The following is a 21330-nucleotide window of genomic DNA, read 5'->3' as shown; positions in this document are numbered from 1 at the left end:
CCGGGAGGGGAGGGGGTAGGGGTGGGGGTGGGGTGGGCCTTGCCCTTCAAGGTGGGTGGTGTTAGGGCGCCCTCCGGTGGTCCAGACCCTGTGCAACGCCCACTCCCTGCTCTCCTGAGCAGCAGCCGCCTGCGTGGGGTGGGGAAAGGCTACCATTTCTGTTCTGATTATAACTGAAAATTTCAGATCTTAAAAATAGTGACGTTCTGTCCTTGATGCCCTTACTTGGGTGGTGTATCAGTCTTGTATTACGAGGTACCTTCCCTGGGCTTCGTGGTTTGGGACATCAAGTTTTTGACACATTCCTACTGTGTTTTGGTGCTTTTTGAGCTAACCTGCCTGAGCCAGGCCTCCTCACTGCCAGGGCAGCTGGGTTTCAGGCACTGACAGCTGCTGCCTACAAGAGTTAACCTTTTCCCACCTTACCCTCTGGCTACCTTCTCCCCCACCCATGCCCCATTCCCTTCTCTAAAGAATAAACAGGTTTGGGACCAGAGGGATTTGGACTGGGTTCTGCTCTGAACTTTATTGGTTCTGTTGAGTCCAGGGTAGAGAATGTCTTGCGTGGTCCTTGTCCTGGTCAGGGCCACTTTTATGGGCTTTTCCTGCTATTCTGAACTAGGGGATGTCTGTCGTCCTCAGGACCGTGTCTAAAGCAATTGCTCATTGAAGTTGTCCATGATTTTTTGAAAAAGATGTTATTTATTGATTTCTTTTTGAGTTGGGGTCTCACTCTGGAACAATCACAGCTTACAGCGCCTCGACCTCCTGGGCTCAGGTGACCATTTTGCCTCAGCCTCACAAGTATCTAAGAATAGGTGTGCACCACCATGTCTGGCTAATTTTTTGATTTTTTTGTAGAGATGAGGTCTCGCTATGTTGCCCAGGCTGGTCTCAAATTCCTGGTCTCAAGCAATCCTCCCACCTTGGTCTCCCAAAATGCTGGGGTTACAAGTGTGAGCCACTGTGCTCAGCGCCCATGGTTAATATAAGACTCCATTGTTAAGCAAAAGTTGATGTGTGTCTGAGTCAATATCCAACAAAAACCATTTCTGAAATGCCAACTGCTGTCATGGTGGTTTTATAGGACAATTATCATTTAAAGGTAAAACTTGGACTTCCTGTCTAGGAGTTCAATGTATAATAAGGGACTGGTTGAGCATCTGTCACATGCCAGGTATTGTTTTAGGTGCTGGGAACACCAGGGAAAGATACATAAGATAGACAAGCTCCCTGCTTGCTCATTCTGGTGGAGCGGCGAGGAACAAAAATATCAATCACAATCGCAAATTGTGGAGTCGAACTTCATGCCTCTCTGCATCCACAGGCCTAACTGAATTCATCAGGGATGGAATTTGGGCTTGATCAGCAGATGTACTTTAATCAGTAGAATGTGGTAAAAGGAACAGTGTGTCCGTTTTGAGCCTGGGCCTTGAGAGATCGCACACATTTCTGCTTGCTCTGTTGTTCCTTGGCCATTACCATGAGAAACACATGACCAGGGTCATCCCAGCAGGAGGATGAGAGACAGTGAAGCAGAATTGAACCTACTTGACCCACAGCCCTTCCATGAGAGGCCCAGGTGTCTAGCTGAACCCCAGTCAACCTGCAGCTGTGAGTGATAATAAATCACAGTTGTTTTAAACCGCGAAGTTTTGAGGAGGTTTGTTATACAGCATTAGCCGGCTGATACAAGAAGGGGGACAAGAAGCTAAGACAGAGAATGATGCAGCAGCAGAAGGGACCTGCTTAAGACCAGATGACCTGGGAAAGTCTGAGGAGGAGCTGAAATTTAGGCTGAGATTTGAAGTTTGAGACGGAGCCTGCCCTAGGATGAAGGGAAAGGAGTAGAAACAAAGGTTCTGAGGCTAGAGAGAAATATTGTAGTATTTCAGGAACTGACAGAGGACCTGGGAGTTAGGGAAAGAGGGGTCTAGATGAAGCTGGAGAGAAGTATAGGGCTTTTAAGGCCAGTGTAAGGAGTTTGGATTCTATTTAGGTGGGAAGATTTTAAAAGAGAGAGAGAAAGAGAGAGAGAGAGTCAGATTTTAGGTTTTTAATAGTTCATCTGTGTGAATTCGTTAGGAGACTGTTGCAGATGTCCAGATGAAAGATGATTATGGTGAGTGAAGGTGTGAAGAATTGAATTAATAAATGAATTTTACCACATGTTCTTCCTCATAAGTGGGCACTGACCACTGGTCACACGAGTACAAGGATAGGATTGACAGAGGCTGGACACTGCCGGGGGAGGGAAGGGAAGGAGGGAGGAGGGGAGGCACATGGCAATACACAGGATATCTGGTCCACTATCGGGGGAGAGAGAGTCAGCTACAAGCCTAAATTTCACTTTCATGCAACTTACTTATGCAGTAAATTCTCACATGTATCTCACAACTCTAAGATTAAATATTTAAAAAATGCATTTTAGAGCTGATAGCATAGGATATCAGGATTTCTGGTTTGGAGTGTGACGTGTGACGGAAAACTGTCCTCAGCTCTCAATTCCTTTCCCCCAAAAAACCATCCCTGGAAACCCAGAGGAGAGGAGAAAGCCACAGCTGTGCATGCGGCATTTCACTGGGAGTGTAGAAATCATAGTTGCAGTGTAGTAACTAATATTTGTTGAGCATTTATTATGTTCTTAGCACTGTACTGAGCACTTGGCATTCTCACAGTAACCCCATGAGGCAGGTTGTTATCCTTGCTTTACAGATGAGGAAATGGTGACACTACGAGGATAAGTGACTTGCTTAAAGTCACCCACAGCTGGTAAGTGCAGCAAAGAGTTCTGGGGTCCAGTACGATCTCTGCCATGGTCATGCCCCAGGAGAGGATCCAGGGGTGTTGGCTTCTACATCTGAGCAATGCCCCTCAGCACTGTGGCACTTGGATGTTCAAGGCCCCTGAGCACTGTCACATGTAGGTTCATGGCATAAACCTTTCAGGGTCCTTGTCTACACATTCCCAGCCCCAACTTGCCTGGCTTTGCTCCTGGTGCTGGATGGTGGCTAATTCACTGGAGAAACTTCCTTCTTGGCAGATAATGTTAACGCATGTGGTTTCTCAGACTTAACATTTGCTTTTTAGCAAGTTTTAAATGAGTATGGAAAAAGTCTGGTCTTTTTTTTTTTTTTTTTGAGATGGAGTCTCACTCTGTCGCTCAGACTGGAGTGCAGTGGCCGCTCCCGGCCACCGCAGCCTCGACCTGCTGGGCTCCGGCGATCCTTCCGCCTCAGCCTTCCCAGTAGCTGGAACTACAGGCGCGCGCTACCACGCCCGGCTAATTTTTGATTTATTGTAGAGATGAGGTCTCACCAAGTTGCCCAGGCGGGTCTCGAACCCGCAGGCTCAGGCAATCCACTCACCTCAGCCTCCCAAAGGCACGGGATTACAGGCAGAGCCACCGAGCCCGGCTCAAGTCTGATCTTTTGAACTCAAAGTTTCAAGTCCCCTTCAAGATCTGGAAAGTCAAATTCTGGGGCTAGTGCCTGGGTTGGCGGTGATCGGTGTGGGAGTCTCTCAAAGCTCTTAAGCACATTCCCAGACAGTGGCTTGTTCTCACACGGATTCCCCCCAGCCCATACAATGAGCTCTGCGCCAGCTGTAGCCTCTCCCCAGGGGGCCTCTGATTTTCTTCTGTCTCTTTGTTCCGTTGGTTTCCTTTCCTGCCAGCTCCCATTCTTCCCACCAGCAGGAAGAGAGGACAAAACCCGGAGTCCAAGCTTCCTTCAGCTGGCCCCCACCATGGCCTGGACAGCTCCGAAAGTTCTGCAGAACAATGGAGCCCTGGAGATCCCAAGGTCTGTTTCCTCTGGACAATCTTCATCCTTACCTGCTGTTTTTGCTGAACCACTGCTTTGTCCTCATGGAAGTTGTACCTTGGGAGTGAGCCTCCCTTGTGTATGGAGAAGCACTCTGTGTGCTGAAAAGGGAGAGGAAAGCCTATGAACTCGAGTTTCTCTGTGTATTTGGATGCTTGGTTCCTCTTTCCCCAAAGCTAGAGGTAAGAGCACAAGGCCAGTCAGGTTTGGCATCCCCTCACTTGTATCTAAGACTAAGGTCCCCAGCCCACATGCCCTCAGTCCAGCCTGGAGGCCGCTGCAGAAGCTCCTGCCTCTCTTGCTTGAGTTGTTTTTGTTGAGGTGGAGTCTCACTCTGTTGCTCAGGCTGGAGTACAGTGGCACGATCATGGCTTACCACAGCCTCATCCCCTGGGCTTAAGCGATCCTGTCGCCTCGGTCTCCCAAAGCGCTGGGATTACAGGCGTGAACCACTGTGCCCAGTCCTGGTTGCTACTTTTAAACTCACCAGAAGGAATCTAGTAACTGGGTCTTGATTGATTATTACCCCCATCTCAGTCCCTCGTAGAATCTGGGGCTGGAAGGATTTGGGTTCATTTGGTGCCTCCACCCCCTGCTGAAGAAATACCCCTTTAGCACCCCGACAGAGGCAGGGTATACCTCGATGGAAGCTATGTGTTTGGAGTGATCTTCCACCAAGGGGGTGCTCTGATGTTCCCCCTGTGTCTGAGCCCCTTCCCTGCCTCCATGCAGCCCTCCTGCCCTGACCCCAGCAGATCCTAGCTGTGCTTTCTGGGGCAGCCCAGGGACCTCTTGTTCCCAGGACAACCAAGACCAAGAACAGCTCTCCCGGCTCCCCAGTCTTTCTGCCTTAGCCGCCTCAGTAGTGGAAAGGTGGCCCTCAGAGTCACTGCACAGGGACCCACAGCCTCAGGCCCTGACAGAGCAAGGCCACGAGGCCCCAGGCTTTCCCTGTGCATCTTCCCCTGCTCAGGCCCACCTCAGTAAAGAAGGAGGAAGAGCCTTTGTGTTGTTCTGGATGCTGGCAATTCTTCCCAAGGACAGGACCAGCCACTTAGTTTGCCCGGCCCAGTGCAAAATGAAAACGTGTGACTTTGTTGAAAAATCATTGAGAATTTCAGGGGGACGGTGGCAAAACATTGAACCAAGCACAGGCAGGGCCCTTCTGACCCCGGTCCAGGGCATGTGACAGAAGCCAGCCCCGATGACGGGGGTGCCCTGCTCATGGCATCATCCTGGGATTTCTGAAACTCTGCAGTTTTTTTTTCTTCCTTGCAGATATAATTCATATAGTGTAAAGTCCACCTCTTTAAAGTGTACAATTCAGTGTTTTTTTAGCATATTCCAAAAATTGTACAACGATCATCACTGTCTAATTCCAGACCATTTTCATCACCCCAAAAAGAAATCCCATATCTATGAGTCCTCACTCCTCTATTCCCCTAGAAAGTAGATTGGAAACCACAAATCTCTATGGATTTGCCTATTCTGGACATTTCATGTAGATGGAATCATCCAGGATGTGATCTTTAGTGTTTGTTTATTGTTTTACATATATATTTTTCCCCAAGATGTATTTTTTTTCCTTGTTTAAAATTTTGTTTTTATTTATTTATTTAAAGACAGGGTCTCTCTATGTTATCCAGGCAGTTCTTGAACTCCCAGACTCAAGCGATCATCCTGCCTCAGCCTCCCAAGTAGCTGGAACTACGATTCATTCATTTTTCATTCCCTTTTATGCTGGAATAATATTTCATTGTATAGATCGAACATATTTTGTTTATCATGCTCTTGTTTTAATGCTTCCCTTAGAAGTCTGATCATCAACCCGACAGGTGCAGCCAATGACTTTTGTGGTAATGATCCCATTTTTAAAGACTCACAGTTTCCTCTCTTTAACTTACTTTTTTACTGATGTAGAGCTGATATAAAGTGCACACACCTTAAATGTGTGAGTGGACAAATTCTTACACATGTCTATACCTGAATAACCACCACCCAGGTGCTGGCAGACCATTTCATTCATTCATCATGCTCTCTCAAGCCTCCAGCTGGGCAAAATACCACGTGCCCCACCCATCTTCTGCCCAAGAAAACCACTCTCCAATTTCTATCACCTTAGATTAGTTGTGCCAATTCTTAAACTTCATAGAGATGGAAATGAACAATATATCCTTCTCTCATAATTTTTTTTCTCAGCAATAAGCCTGTGAGATTCATTCATGTAGAGTGTGGCAATAGTGAGTTCTTCTTGGTTGCCATATAGTATTCCATTGTATGGCTGTACTTTGAGTGAGCTATTCTTATATCCATGGACATTTGGATCACTTCCAGTTTGTAGCTACTGTGAATTAAGTGGCTCTTAATAGTTGTTGAATATGTATTTTGGTAGCCAGAAGCCCTTAGCTCTGTTGGCTATTTACTGAGAAGTGGAAATTTTGAGCACTAAAACAAGCACATGTTTTGTTTGAGTAGACGCTGCCCAAGAGTTTTCCAAAGGAGGTTGTGCCAATCCCACCAATGGTGTATGGAAGATTTAGTGGCGCCATGTTCTCACCAATGTTGATGCCAGTCTTTCTGGTATGTAGTAGTATCTCAGTGTCATTTAAATTTGCATTTCACTGATGATGGATGAGACTGGGCATCTTCTCATTGGCCACCCATCATTTTTCAGTCATATTTTCCTTTACAACATGGCAAAGGAATAGGGTCTTTCTTTTCCTCTGAATTTTCTTAAAAATTCATCCTTGTAGCCGGGCTCGGTGGCTTAGCCTGTAATCCTGCGCCTTTGGGAGTCTGAGGTGAGTGGATTGCCTGAGCCCACAGGTTCGAGACCCGCCTGGGCAGCGAGACCTCATCTCTACAATAAATCAGAAAATCAGCCGGGCGTGGTAGCGCATGCCTGTAATTCCGGTTACTTGGAAGGCTGAGGCGGAAGGATCGCCGGAGCCCAGCAGGTTGAGGCTGCGGTGGCACTCCAGTCTGGGTGACAGAGTGAGACTCCAACTCAAAAAAAAAATTCATCCTTGTTAATTTATATTTAATTACATAAGTATTACTTGAATACATTTTCATTGCTTCCTGGCATCCTTGCTAATACTGGATATTACCAGTCCTTTAAGCTAACGGGAGAAAAGTCATATGGATATTTTAATGGAACGTGCATTTCTCTGATTATTAGTGAGATTAAGCATTTTTTCAATGTTTATTGGACACTTGTATTTCTTCTTTGTGTTGCTTTTTCACAACCTTAGTCAATTTTTTATTGGGTTGTTTATTTTTTCCTTATTGATTCTGAAAGTTTTTGTACAATCTGTTATCTTTTCTATATTGCAAATACTTTCTCCTCTTCTGTTGATTGTATTTTTAAGGACTTTTTTGTTTAGAACAGCTTTAAATTTACAGAAAAATTGAGAAGATAGCACAGAGCGTTCCCATATACCCATACCCAGTGTTCTTTTTTATCCATATCTTACATTCACATGGTTCCTTTGTTACAATTAATGAATCAATGGCGATACGTTATCTAGTTGTCATGTCTCCTTAGGCGCCTCTAGGCTGTGAGTTTCTCAGACTTTCCTTGTTTTTGATGACCTTGATAGTTTTGAGGAGTACTCCTCAGATATTTTGTAAAATGTCCCTTTATTGGATTCGTCTGATGTTTTTCTCATGATTAGACTTGGGGTTATGAGTTTTGGGGAGGAAGACCATGGAAATAAAAGTTGATAGACACTATCAACATGAGTATCACTGGTGATGTTGACCTTGATCACCTGGCTGAGGTGGTATTTGCCAGGCTCCTTCACCTGTGAGGTTGCTTTTCTCTGCCATGTTATACTCTCCTCTTTGGAAGGAAGTCACTCTGCTTACTCCACACTTAAGGATGGAGTTATGGTCTGCCCCCCTTGAAGGCAGAGTACCCACATAAGTTATTTGAAATTCCTCTGCCCAGGAGATGTGGTTCTTCTCCCTCATTTGTTAATCCACACAATCATTTATTGTTATTAGTATGGACATATGGGTATTTATTTCATACTTGAGTTGATAATCCAGCACTACTTAATTTTGTTGCTCAAATTGCTCCGACTTTGGCCAGTTGGGAGCTCTCTCAGTTGGCTCCTGTGTCCCTTTGCCATAGCCTCATTCATTTGGTTCTCTGTTTTCAAGCATTTCCTTATTTTCTGGCACTACAAAATGCCCCAGACTCCTCTTGCATAGTTCTTCCCCAGTCATGGAATTTGCCATTTCTTCAAGGAGCTCTGGTGCCTTTCCCCAGAGAATGTTTTTAGAAACCAAGATCTGGGTACTAGGTATGCTTGTTGTTACTGCCTGCTGTTTCTTTTAGGCCACCTCAGCTGACAGAACAAAGAAAGACATGTTGTGTGTGTGTGTGTGTGTGTGTGTGTGTGTGTGTGTGTGTGTGTGTACTAACCACTGTAGATATGCATATGTTTAAATTTTTCTATACACAACTTTCTGTATCTATGTTAAGCTAGTCATACATTCATACCAATGTCTCCGACTCTGCTCCATTACCCCTTGGGTCACTCTAGCTTCCTCCCCTTGCTTATCTGTGAATTTCCATCCCAACAGTGAGAAGTCAGGCTCCTACCATCCACCATTCATTTAATTGATTTTCTTTTTTTTAAAATATATATCAATATTTTTTATTTTGATATTGTGGGGTACAGTTAAGGGTTAGGTATACAAATATGCTGCATTCAGGTACTCTTGTTGATAAGGGGTGTTTCTCCGTCCCCAGACAGATATTACTACCGTTAATCCCACCTCACTCCACCCCCATAGTTTCCCACCACTGTCAGTCCTTTTCTCATAGTATTATGATGGATGTTCAAGGTCCACTATATGAGTAAGAACATGTGATACTTAGATCTTTGTTTCTGTGAGAGGTCACTCAGTATTATATACTCTAGTTCCATCCAGGTTGCTGTGAAATTCATGATTTTATTCTTTTTTATGGCTGCGTAGTATTCCATTGTGTATATAGACCACATTTTTAAAATCCAGTCCACTTTTGATGGACATTATGGTTGATCTCAGGTTCTTGCTATTGTGAACAATGCTGTGATAAATATACGTGTGCAGGTATCTTTTTCATAGAGTGATTTGAGTTTTTCAGGGTATATTCCCAGTAGGAGGATTGCGGGGCATATGGGAGGTCAATATTTAGAGCTTTTAGGAATCGCCACACTGTTTTTCACAGAGATTGCACTAGTTTGCACTCCCACCAACAGTGTAGAAGTGTTCCCTTTTCACCACACCCTCTCCAGCAACTGTTATTTTTTGAGTTATTGATAATTACCATTCTGACTGGAGTTAGGTGGTAACTCAGTGTGGCTTTGATTTGCACCTCCTTGATGATTAGTGAGGTTGAACATTTCTTCAATTGATTTTCAATTCCAGTACGCATCCATCAGAACTGTTATCCCATAATCCTGTGTGAAACAACTTTACCAACTAAAGTGCAAAAACCTGTGATGGAGAAGGCCTTAATGACTAAGAAAAAGGTTTATTTGCAACTGGTCTGTGCAGTTCTTTGCTTGACTCGAGTGGTGTCTGGAACTCTGGGGAAGACCCTTGGCCAATATATGGATTACTTGTTCTTACTTGTCATTTACCAGGTGCTGTTCAAAGTCCGAAACTCCTTTGAGTTTTTCAAAGTGGTGGAATTGTGTCCTTCCCCCAGCAGGTAGGAGAGCTGGGAATGGGTTGCTACTGGGCCTTACTCCCACTTCATCTTCAGGTCTCAACTCAAGGATCATTTCCATGGGAAGGTTTTCCCTTGGCCTCCAGACTGAGCAAAAATCCTGCATTTTAATATCCAGATCCCTTTGCCTGCCAATGGCCCTAATCACAGGTGAAGTTAACTTAAGATGCATATTCATGGTCTACATCTGCTCAGCTACTGAGCTGTTGGAGGCTCCTGGTCTCTGTCACTGTATTCCCCAGGGCTGGCCCCAATGCCCAGGACAGAAGAAAGATTCAGCTAATGCTTGTTCCTAACAGGCTGGCCAGTAGGGTGGAGCCCAGCAGGGGTGGTCTGCAGCTTAGCTGTTCTCATTTGGTCCCACACCCATGGTTCACTGTGTTCTGTTCTGTATGTTCTCACCACTCTCCACTCTCAGTCTGTGTGTACCAGGCTGTGTGGCATGTGCAGCACTTGTCACGTTTTTCTAGTTTTTTAAGTCTTGGGGCATATTGTTCCCTCATATAGGAATGCCCTTTCCTGCCCCATTCTCTCACTTACTTTTCTGGACTCTGCCTAAGTCTTGTCTCTAATGTCCCTAGGACCAGCCAAGGTGCCATAGCAGTCACTCCCAACCTCCAGTCCTCTTTTTTTTTTGAGTTGGAGTCTCACTCTGTCGCCCAGACTAGAGTGCAGTGGCTGCTCCCGGCCACCGCAGCCTCGACCTGCTGGGCTCCGCCGATCCTTCCGCCTCAACCTGCCAAGTAGCTGGAACTACAGGCGCGCGCTACCACGCCTGGCTGATTTTTTGATTTATTGTAGAGATGAGGTCTCGCCAAGTTGCCCAGGCGGGTCCCGAACCCGCGGGCTCAGGCAATCCACTCACCTCAGCCTCCCAAAGGAGCGGGATTACAGGCTGAGCCACGGAGCCCGGCTCCCCAGTCCTCTTTGAGTCTCTGATGTTTTCTCATCATCATGGACTGTGGACATGCCACAGCAAATTTTTTCCAGAGAGCAAATTTTTGTAAATCTCAGTATAGCACATGATTTTGCCATAAAGTTTAATTAAAAAACAGAAATGAGCTGGGCTCGGTGGCTCAGCCTGTAATCCCGCGCTTTGGGAGGCTGAGGTGAGTGGATTGCCTGAGCCCGCGGGTTCGAGACCTGCCTGGGCAGCGAGACCTCATCTCTACAATAAATCAAAAAATCAGCCGGGCGTGGTAGCGCATGCCTGTAATTCCAGCTACTTGGAAGGCTGAGGCGGAAGGATCGCCAGAGCCCAGCAGGCGAGGTTGTGGTGGCCGGGAGCGGCCACTGCACTCCAGTCTGGGCGACAGAGTGAGACTCCAACTCAAAAAAAACCAAAAAAACCCCCAAAAAACCAAAACAGAAATGATAACTTTTAGGTCTTGAATATATACTCCAGGTAGAGCCATTTATAAAGCTCCTGAGATATACTGGACACACCCTTCCCCATCCCCTGCTCCCCCCACCCCCACCAACTGACTCTGCCCTCATGTCTTCTAGGACAGATCAGCCATACCGTACAATTCTGGAGTAGATGTCACCATCTCAGTGAGCAACAGGTTCAACTCCTAGCAGAGATATGTATTCTTATTGATGGAAATGACAATAAAATTGCGGCTGAGACCAAGAATTGTCGCCTGAATGAAAACGTTGAGACAAATTTATTGCATAGAACTTTTAGTATCTTCTTCTTTTTTTTGTTGGAGACTCACTCTGTTGCCCAGACTGGAGTGCAGTGGCACGCTCATGGCCACTGCAGCCTCGACCTGCTGGGCTCAGACCATCCTTCTGCCTCAGCCTTCCACGTAGCTGAAACTGCAGGCACCTGCCATAAAACCCAGTTAATTTTTTTTATTTATTGTAGAGATGAGGTCTCACCAAGTTGCCCAGGCTTGTCACAATAGTATCTTCTTATTCAACACCATAAGTAAGCTCCTGCTACAGCAGAGATCAGATGTTAAAATTACCTTTTCAGGTTGTATCACTAAATATTTGTGATAGTCATCCATGCTGTGGTCCAGGCAAGCTTGAGGTAAAGGATGTCACGGGCATGAGATGAGCAACACAGAGACATCCAAGCCCTGACTTAGGAATGCCCACGGAAGAGCCTCCTCTGGAAGAGATGTGTTCCAACACGAATTCACTAGAAGGTGTAATCTGATGGCATCTGGGATGGACACAGAGTTGATTACATTTTGCTTGTTAGGAAGACTGTAGCTTTAAAATTTTTATTTAAAAAAAATTTTTGGTTTTCTAGAGACAAGGTCTTTCTCTGTTGCCCAAGTTGGAGTGTAGTGGTGCGATAATAGCTCACTGGAGCCTTGAACTCCCGGGTTCAGATGATTCTCTTGCCTCAGCCTCCTGAGTAGCTGAGATTAACAGGCATGCACCACCGCATCGAGTTATTTTTTTAAATTTTATTTTTGGTAGAGACAGGATCTTGCTATATTGCCTAGGTTGGTCTTGCACTCCCGGACTCAAGTGATCTTTCTGCACTGGGAGATGCTGAGATTACGGGTGTGAGCCATTGTACCCAGCTGTGACTTTAAATCCAGATCTCAATGAGATTAAAAACTATTGTTATGTGTCAAAGGAAAAACTAGAACTTCTGAAAAAAGCAGTCAGTGGTGAAATGAAGATAACTCCATGGTTTTAGATTATTGTAGAGACTTTTCTTTTTGTTTATCTTTTTTTTTGGAGTCAAAGTCTTACTCTGTCGCCCAGGCTGGAGTACAGTGGCACACTCACAGCCACCGCAGCCTCGACCTGCTGGGCTCAGGTAATCCTTTCGCCTCAGCCTTCCGAGGAGACTTTTCTCTTTAAATGGTGGAATAATTCAAGTCATTTGAATCAGTTTGTTGACCATTCAGAAATATATAGAATGCGACTGTGAAAGTCAAGTGCTGGAAACTTTCCTCCCTTAAACGTAGGATGATTTTTAAACAATTGGTTCTCTATTAGTTAAACTTGCATATGGTACATTGATACTTTACAATTAACAGTTGTGTAAAAAACACAACTGACTGCTTAATTTTGTGTCATATACCCCATATATATTTGTTAAAGTCATAGCAGGTTCAAGGGAAATGAAATGGTATTTACTCCAATTTTTATCATTCTAAGTTGATTCTGTGGTTTAATCATATTGGAGATATCATTTGGTACTTCAAGTCAACTATTGCTTTTGGTAACAATATTGGCTAGGTTAAATGTTCTTTTAAGTGGTATTTGCAAATTAGCAAAGTCTATTTTCAGAATTACAGTGGACAGAGAGGTTATCAGTGAAATGGAAATTGAGTCGTGATCCACAACAGTGTTTCCTAACCTTGGCACTACCCTTTGTAAAAGACATTTATGCGAGGTTATTGTAAGAAGAGAGTGAGCAAATAAAACTTAATTTGACCTGTTCAGACACATGGTCACGACAAGTTTGAACAAATAAGGGAACCTCTTTTTTATATGTTGTGATAAACATTTTCAGAACAATTGTAGAGCACTTTGCTATTTGCTGGGTGCTTTGTGTATCATTTAAGTTTTACTAGGGTTCAGAAAAATGTGCAAAGGAAACTGTTTAGCTACTTCAAAACAATCATAATTAACTTTCCATATTAATGAATTAGACTGGCAGAGCAGGTTCAAAAGAAGTTAAATGGTACATATGCCTATTTTTATCATTCTAAGTTGATTTTGTGGCTTACGCATTTTGGAAGTATCAGTTGATACTTAGAGCCAGTCGTTTCTTTTGGTGACAGTATTGGCTAGGTTAAATATTCTTTTTTTTTGCTTTTGTTTTTTTGAATTGGAGTCTCACTCTGTCGCCTAGGCTGGAGCAGAGCCGCCTAATGGTGACTACCATAGCCTTGAACTGCTGGCTCAGGCAATCCTTTCGCCTCAGCCTTCCAAGTAGCTGGGATTACAGGCACGCGCCACTATGCCCAGTCAATTTTTTTTTCTAATTTGTTGTGGAGATGAGGTCTCACCATGTTGCCTAGGCTGGTCTCGAACTCCTGAGCTCAAGCAATTCTCTCTCCTCGGCTTCCCAGAGTGTTGGGATTACAGGCATGAGTCACCGTACCCAGCCTAAATATTCTTTTAAGTATTACATGCAAATTAGCAAAGTCTGCATTTTCAGAGAGGCTATTAATAAAATGGAAATTGAGTCATATCGACAACAGGGTTGCCTAACATTGGCACTATTGATATCTGAGTTGGATATTTCTTTGTTGTGGAGGTCCCTAGAGAACACAGGCACGTAGCATGAGGGTCCTTTCCAGATCTCACTCCTCTCATTCTCCAGCCTCATGGCATCACTCACCTCCACACACATCCACATCCCTGCTATGCTGGACCACCTGCAGCTCCTAGTCTTGTTTTCATTTTTGCGATCATACTGCCTCTTCCCCATCTTCTCCACCCGAATGCCCCCATCCATCCTTTCAGATCTGTCCTCTCTGGAACCCCTTTTTTGCTAACTCATATGTCTAGCACAATGCTTCCCCACAATGTTGTGGGGGTTCATCTTATGCATTGCAGTATGCTTAGTAGCACCTCTGGGTTCTACCCACCAAACACCATTAGAACCCCCTTTTTTTGTAAACAAAAATTATCCCAGATATTACCAAATATTTCCTAGGGGGAGTTCTCACCACTAGTTGAGAACTACTGCTCTATAAAGTCAGGCCAACTTGTAGGGAGAAAAATAACAGAGAGAAAGACTAATGTTCATATTAAATGGGTTCAGATTGTGGAATATGTGTAGATACGTATTTAAAATTGTACCTTAATCAATGCATATTATAAAACGTGCCATAGATGGGTTTCTCAAATTTGAAATCTTACAAACATTTCATAAATACATGCCATATTATAGTGATTAATGAAAAAAATTAAAATATATTTCTTTTCTCTTTTTTTTGAGATGGAATCTCACTATGTCGTCCAGGCTAAAATGCAGTGGCATGCTCACGGCCACCCAGCGTCAACCTGCTGAGCTCCAGTGATCCTTCTGTCTCAGCCTTCCAAGTAGCCGGAACTACAGATGTGTGCTACCATGCCTGGCTAATTTTTTTGATTTATTGTAGAGAAGAGGTTTCACCATGTTGCTCAGGCTGGTCTCAAACCCGTGGGCTCAGGCAATCCTCTTGCCTCGGCCTCCCAAAGTGCTGGGATTATAGGCTTGAGCCACCGCTCCCTGCCTAAAATATATTTCTTACAAAGCTAAATGTTTTATAAATTCAACAGAATAAGTTATGTTAACCTTGAACAGTTAATTTATAATTTCAGAAAAGACTATGTTACAAGCATTCCTTTTATTGAAAAGGAAAAGCAATACAAATTACTACACTAAAAACAATAAAGCTGCTGAAATAGATTCTGCCCCTAAAATAAATAACTCTACTGTCCCGTAGGAATGAATGACATTAAGCATGAATTTGCCTGAATCTGTAAAGCCAAGGGTGCTACGTGGGCCAGCTGCGTGGGCCAGAGACATGAGAAGACGTCCTAGAATGGGAGGAATTCTGGGGGCTCCAGCAACCCTCCTGACAGGTGCTGAGGACAAGGGAGCCAGACCTGAAGTGGGATCCAGATGGGACACCTCCAACTCACCGAGTGCCAGTCTTAACTCCGGACCTCCTTCCTTTCTCCCAGCTCCTGCAGCTGTGGCTGTCGGTAGCCCATCTTGCCCAGCAGCTACAGCCATCTTTAGAAATGCAAGTCTGATCATGGTGCCTGCTTTCTCAACACTCTTCAGTTTTCCCCCTTTCCTACTTACTTTCTATGCAAAGTGTGGTCCATGGACCAGCAGTGTCAGCACGACCAGGGAGCTTGCTAGAAAGATGGAACCTTGAACTGAGTACCACACATTCTCACTCATAGGTGGACCCTGAACAATGATCATAATACTATAAGAAAAGGATTGGCAGTAGCGGGTCACTGCCAGGGGAGGAAGTGGGAGAGGGCACACTTCATCAATAAGGGTAACTGATCTCAGACCAGGAGAAGTGGGGACCAAAGTAGGCCCAAACTTTACCTGTACGATGATCATTTGTATACCTAATCCTGAATTGTATGCCACATCTTTAAAATAAATATGTTAATTTAAAAAAAGAAATGTAGAAATGTAGAAGTTTGGCCCACCCCAAACTTCCTGAGATCCCAGGTAATTCGTGTCCCCATCGGTGTTTGAGAAGGGCTGCCCTAGAGGACATAGGCACACAACATGAGGGGCCTCTGCGGATCTCACTCCTCTCATTCTCCAGCCTCATGGCAGCACTCTCCTCCACACACATCCACATCCCTGCTGTGCTGGACCACCTGCAGCTCCTAGTCTTGTTTTCATTTTTGTGATGATACTGGCTCTTCCCCATCTTCTCCACCTGAATGCCCCATCCATCCTTTCAGACCTGTCCTCTCTGGAACCCCTTTCTTGCTCACTCCTATGTCTAACACAGTACTTCCCCACACTGTGCAATCCTTATCCATCTCCCCATCAGTCTGTGAGTGTCTTGAGGGAAGTGGTGGTGACTCATTCAATGTGGCCTCTGCAGAGTCTAGTGGACTGTCAGGTGTGTAATAGAAAGTCAGTATTTACTGCTCAGTGATCCTCAGCTTCAACAGCGGTCCCAGGTGCCTCTCTCTTCTGCTCTGGCCTTGGTTCTTCCTGCACCCACCTGGGACTGGGTCTTCACTTAAGTGTCTCTGCATGTTGAGGAGAGGAGTCTGGAGGGTCATTGTCAATCCATCAACGCCCCCTTCCTGTGTTGAGATGATTTCAGCCCTACCTTGGGAGGGCTATAAAAATTGTTTCTAAGAATGATGTAATCTGTGTAAAGATAACAAAGTAAATAATTAAACTAATTGTGGTGGAACAGGTCAGACGGGCTCCTGAGAGACAGTCATACACATCTCTTCCAACTCCACATTCAGTGATGTTATGTTGGTACCCTGAAGTTGACTGGGTCACCACTTATACCATAGAAATTGGCAAATGGTACAAACCAGGTCCCCACGCACCCCCACATAGAACCAGTGCACCAGTACACCTCTGCTAGTACTTGTGTGTGCATGTGCTACTGAATGTAATCACCCTGACAGCAGGGACATTGCTTCCATTGCCCACCATCATAGCCCAAGCATGGAGCAGACTAACATTGAGTAGGAACTCAGTGCATGTTTGTTGAATGAAGGCATGGAAGAACCCACAACATGTCCATTATGAAGCAAATAAGGGCACTAGCTCAAATGCTAAAAGTAAGTTAGAAGTTAAGATAGTGCCCAGAAAGGAAATTATCTGTAATTCTAAATAAAAATCATCTGCCAAGGCAGAGACGTTGCCTGTAGAGGCCCATGGAAAGATGTGGGAGCCTTGGGTCCTGGCCCCCTGGACAGATGAAGGGAGCTTGGATACTGCTCTGGGCGAGAGTCTGACAGCTGGACTTCTGGAAATGTCAGCATCTTCCCAGCTGAGAGGAAACTCATTTGCAGACCACACCAAATTTGAATTTTCAGAAGGAACTTCTTGGAGTCTACTCTTGTGCCAATGAGCCCCAGAAAGCCTAGTAACTTTGGGTGGGTGGGCTATGCCAAGTGGGGAAAAAGCTGAGGAAAACCCTTTGCCTCTTGCTCTCTTTATTTTTTCCTCAGGGGAGCAGAAGTGGTGGTGGAGTTTGGCTTGGGCACAGGGAGGGATACATGACACTTAAGAGATGCCATAAGCTACCCTGTTTTGTTTCTGATTGCTGAGTAGTTCTGAGCCAAAACAGCCAGTTAAGAAATTAAAAACCTTAATTATGGATTTGGAAATTCCAGCACAACACAACTAGATGGTTTTTACCCAGTCAGTATACCGCTTAGACCTTACCCTCTGCTTTGGCCTTGAAAATCCCTCTCCTTGGTGCTGAAGTAATTTCTTGAGCCAGGAGCCCCTGGTGACATAACACCTTCCCCTGCTGGATGCTGATGTCACCTTTGATAAGCCTGAGCATGTAACTCTCCTAGGACATTCATGGCTGGTCTTCTCCCTTCCCCTGGTGTCCACCCTCCCCCGCCCACCTCCCTCCATCCAGCTGTGTCAGTTCCTCCGTCCTTGACCTGTCTATTTCCAGCTTCCTCTAGTTCCTCTCTGGACTTCTGCCAATTTCCTTCCACAGTTTATGGCCAAGCCTGTTGGAGTTAAAACAATCTGTATTGTTTAGAAAGGCAATACTTTCTCACAAAAGGGTTTGCCTTAAAATAAGATCTGGGAATCCCCAGGGCTGGTGTTTGGCAGGGAGGAGTGTGGGTAGGTGCATGATGCTATGAAATTCAGACCAGTTTACAGAAAAGGCATCTTGGGGGAGGCAGTGACAAGAGGACTGGAGGATGAGCTCTTCTGGGAGGTGGTCAGTGTCTGGGGCTTATTTCAGGCTGAGGCCTCTCACAGGATGCCAGAGAAACAGACTCTTCCACCCCAATCTGGGGTCTGGGACTCACTGTGTGAGGGTGGCCTTATGGCATTAGTGCTCCCCATGTGGTCTCTCAGTCCTTCTATGTGCATGTTCCTGCTCAGAGAAGGGACCTCCTAAAGCCACAGGCCCAGGTGAAGGATCCCATGTTCCAAGGGAAAGACCTGAGTCTGGTTTTCTGGGGCAATCTTTAGAAGGTCTGGAATGGACTTAGAGTGATGTATGCCTATAAACCCAGCATTTTGGGAGGCTGAGGTGGGAGGATTGCTTGAGCCCAGGAGTTTGAGACCAACCTGGGCAACATAGCAAAACCTCATCCCCACAAAAAATTAGCCGGGCATGGTGGCATGTGCCTGTAGTCCCAGCTACTTGGGATTCTGAGGTGGAAGGATCACCTGAGTCCAGGAGGTCAAGGATATCGTGAACTGTGATTGTCATGATCATGCCACTTCACTCTAGTCTGGGTAACAGAGTGAGACCCAACTCAAAAAAAAAAAAAAAAAAAAGAAAAGAAAAGATATCGCAAAAACATAGTACCTTAATATTTTTTGCAGGGAATGCCTGATTTATTCCCCATAGTATGAGATCATGTATTTCCAGTGGCATGAATGTTTGGTTCCTTTTCTTCCCACCCGGGAAGCTGGGTTAGTACTCTGTGCTGCTGGCAGAAATGGAAATGAGAATTGTTTCACCTGTGTGAGAACATACCCTGATCATGTCTAGTGAAAACAGACATTATATACAAGCTTTGTTCCAGGAATTCTGCATGTGTGTGAATCTCTTCCACAGAAACACAAGCATAAGCACCAGCATGCAATGTTGTACACAAGAGTGTTTATTGTTTGCAGGGGCAAAAAACTGAAAACGATCTGAAGGTCCATCAACAAGGAATGATTAAATCAATCGTCATACATCTGTACTACGGAATATTCCGCAACCATCTAAAAGGATGAGTTAGTTAACTGGCTAGCTGTTGATCCAGAGAGCTTCATGAAGCAGTGTTGTTAGGGAGGCATATTGTAGAGGAATAAATATAACATATGCAATGACAGTATTTTTAAAAGGCATAATCAAGCAAAAATCCCTACCTTACATATCTGAGCACAGTGAAGGTGTGGAGGCTATAACCCAGGCTGATGGAGGGGGTAGGATGAGGGAAAAATGGGGGAGGTAAGAAAACAAAAAGCATAGGAAAATGAGGAGGGGGCATTGAATGAAGTTCCATGAAAATACAGAATTGAAGGCTCATCTGTTTTATTATTGCAAACATGTATATATGTATATGGAAATGGATAAGGGTTAGGGGGTTATGGGGGGGGATGAAAACACTGACTTAATCAGATACTGGAATTGTAGCCATTTTTTGTTTCGAATTTCTGTTGTCATCTTAATGTTGGTTTTACAATAAACTGATAGAAACGGTTGAACTGATAGAAAGAAAGCGATGGTGGGTGAAATTATTCACATTGTAAAATGACTGTATCAGGAATAATCTGGAAGGCCCTCAACGTTTTACACAGAATGAGCATCCCATAACACTGGCTGAAGTGATACATCAGACTCACAAAGCCTTTACTCCACTCCAGGATTCGTAAGCATGAGCAAGGATATTCAAGCACAGACAGTTTCAATTAATTTGAATTACCGTGTACAAGTTCACTTAGCACCCAGCTGAAATCTGGTTTCTGGAACTATTAACAAAATGAGAAAAGGCAGTAATTATAGAAAATGAATTACACCATGGCCTAAGTGTTTCCACATCAGGAATGAAGCAATTCTGCTGGTGTGGCTGTGCCTGCCCTTGTTATTAAGGTTAGGAGAGACAGGAATTGAAATGTCAACACCAGCCTCCATCTAGTTTCTCTTTCTTTATTGTCATTGTTATTATTAAAACAAAACAAACAAACTGGAAGGCAAGAAATCACCTTCACATGTTCTGTACCTTTTTTTTTTTTTTTTTTTGCTCTCTGATCTAGAATGAACAGGACTTATGGAAGCAGCCAGTGAGTGTAGCAAGAACCACTGCCTGGCCACCAGGTGGGGCCGTGTGTCCGTGGAAGGCTGCTGCCCTGGGCTCTCCCACCCCCAAGTCCTCCGCATGCTTCCAAGGTTAAACTCTTCCAAATGCGACCTTGAGAAGAACACTGACAGCAGTAGGGACTCAGCACAAGAAATGCCTTTATCAACATTCATGTACTGAAATAGTTTGGAGAAATTGTCTGATAATACACATTTTTCATTCTTACAAACTCTCTTAAAAGTAGAATTGATAATATTCAGCAGTTGTCTTCTCCAAACATGGTTCAACAACTCTTGAGGGTCTGTGAGGGTATCTAGAGGACCTATGGGGGCATCCGAGCATTAGAGTCATTACTTCTCATTTAAATTATATTCATATTTTGTTATATTTTTAAACGAATAAGATAGTGTATCAATTCTTGCTTATGGCACAAATTGAGTTTTTAATTGGGTCTCCTCAGAGACATGGCTTCTTTTTAATCTTGTTGGCAAGTAATTATATTTTTGTAGTGATAAGCGGTTTACAGAAATGATGGTCCCTCACCAAAGTGGTGTTCACCCGGACACCGTGCACATCTGGAGTGCTGACATAAAGGGCATATATTGAAAGATGCTCGTATGGGTGCACACAAAACATGCACATAGGATTGGGGAAGATTAGATAAAAGTATGCATTGTCATTTTTTAAATGCATGGAATATTTCAAGAATGGGAACAGCATACACCCTTCTTGTTTTAAAAAAAGTGCCACTCCTCCCGTCTTGCTGCGTATTTGGTTTGTTCTTAGAATCAGCTTGACAACATTTCCCTACAATATGACTTCTCGGCCCCTTCCCAGTCTTATTTCTATTATAGTTTCATTAGATGGACTAAAATAGCCTCTGTGAAAGTACGAAAGCACACAGCCATTGGCTCAAGTCTTTCCATTTATTTCTAAATATGGCACTTCCACAATTTCACTGGAGATGCACGTTTGGATGTGGGTCCTTGAGAGCCGCAGAGTGATCATGAGACCGCTCTGGGGCTGGACAGAGCAGAAAGCCTGGACGTAGAGGAGACAGGGTTAAATCCCGGCTCTGCCACTCTCCAGCCGTGTGGCGCTGGGTAGGCTACTACTTCACCTCTCTGAGCCCCGGTTTCCTCCTCTGCAAAACGGGGATAACGCCTGCGTCTAAGAGTCGTGGGAAAGGGCTGAGGGCGCCGGGCACAGTCCCTTTTCTCCATGCCGCCAGCCTTTATGACCTAACGTGGCGTGCCGGGGCTCCTCCGGGGGCCTAGCGTGGCGACGAAGAAGGCGCAGCCCGGCCCT

The 21330-nt window shown here is 44.7% G+C and overlaps 1 protein-coding gene and 1 pseudogene across 1 annotated transcript in view; one reads left to right on the top strand and one right to left on the bottom strand.

Moving 5' to 3' along the window:
* Positions 1-3726: 3726 nt before the first annotated feature.
* LOC103271451 lies at positions 3727-12451 on the top strand (annotated as a pseudogene).
* Positions 12452-21192: 8741 nt separating this feature from the next.
* PRND (prion like protein doppel) overlaps positions 21193-21330 on the bottom strand; it is a 954-nt gene continuing 816 nt past the window's right edge. Inside the window, exon 2 of the mRNA XM_008068920.1 lies at positions 21193-21329. Within this exon, the coding sequence (XP_008067111.1) occupies positions 21193-21329 (137 nt within the window). The remainder of the gene's footprint in view (position 21330) is intronic.

This window comes from Carlito syrichta, unplaced genomic scaffold (assembly GCF_000164805.1).
Source record: "Carlito syrichta isolate Samal-C Ts95f unplaced genomic scaffold, Tarsius_syrichta-2.0.1 Scaffold311675, whole genome shotgun sequence".
NCBI lineage: Eukaryota > Metazoa > Chordata > Mammalia > Primates > Tarsiidae > Carlito > Carlito syrichta.
This window is presented reverse-complemented; position numbering and strand designations above follow the sequence as displayed.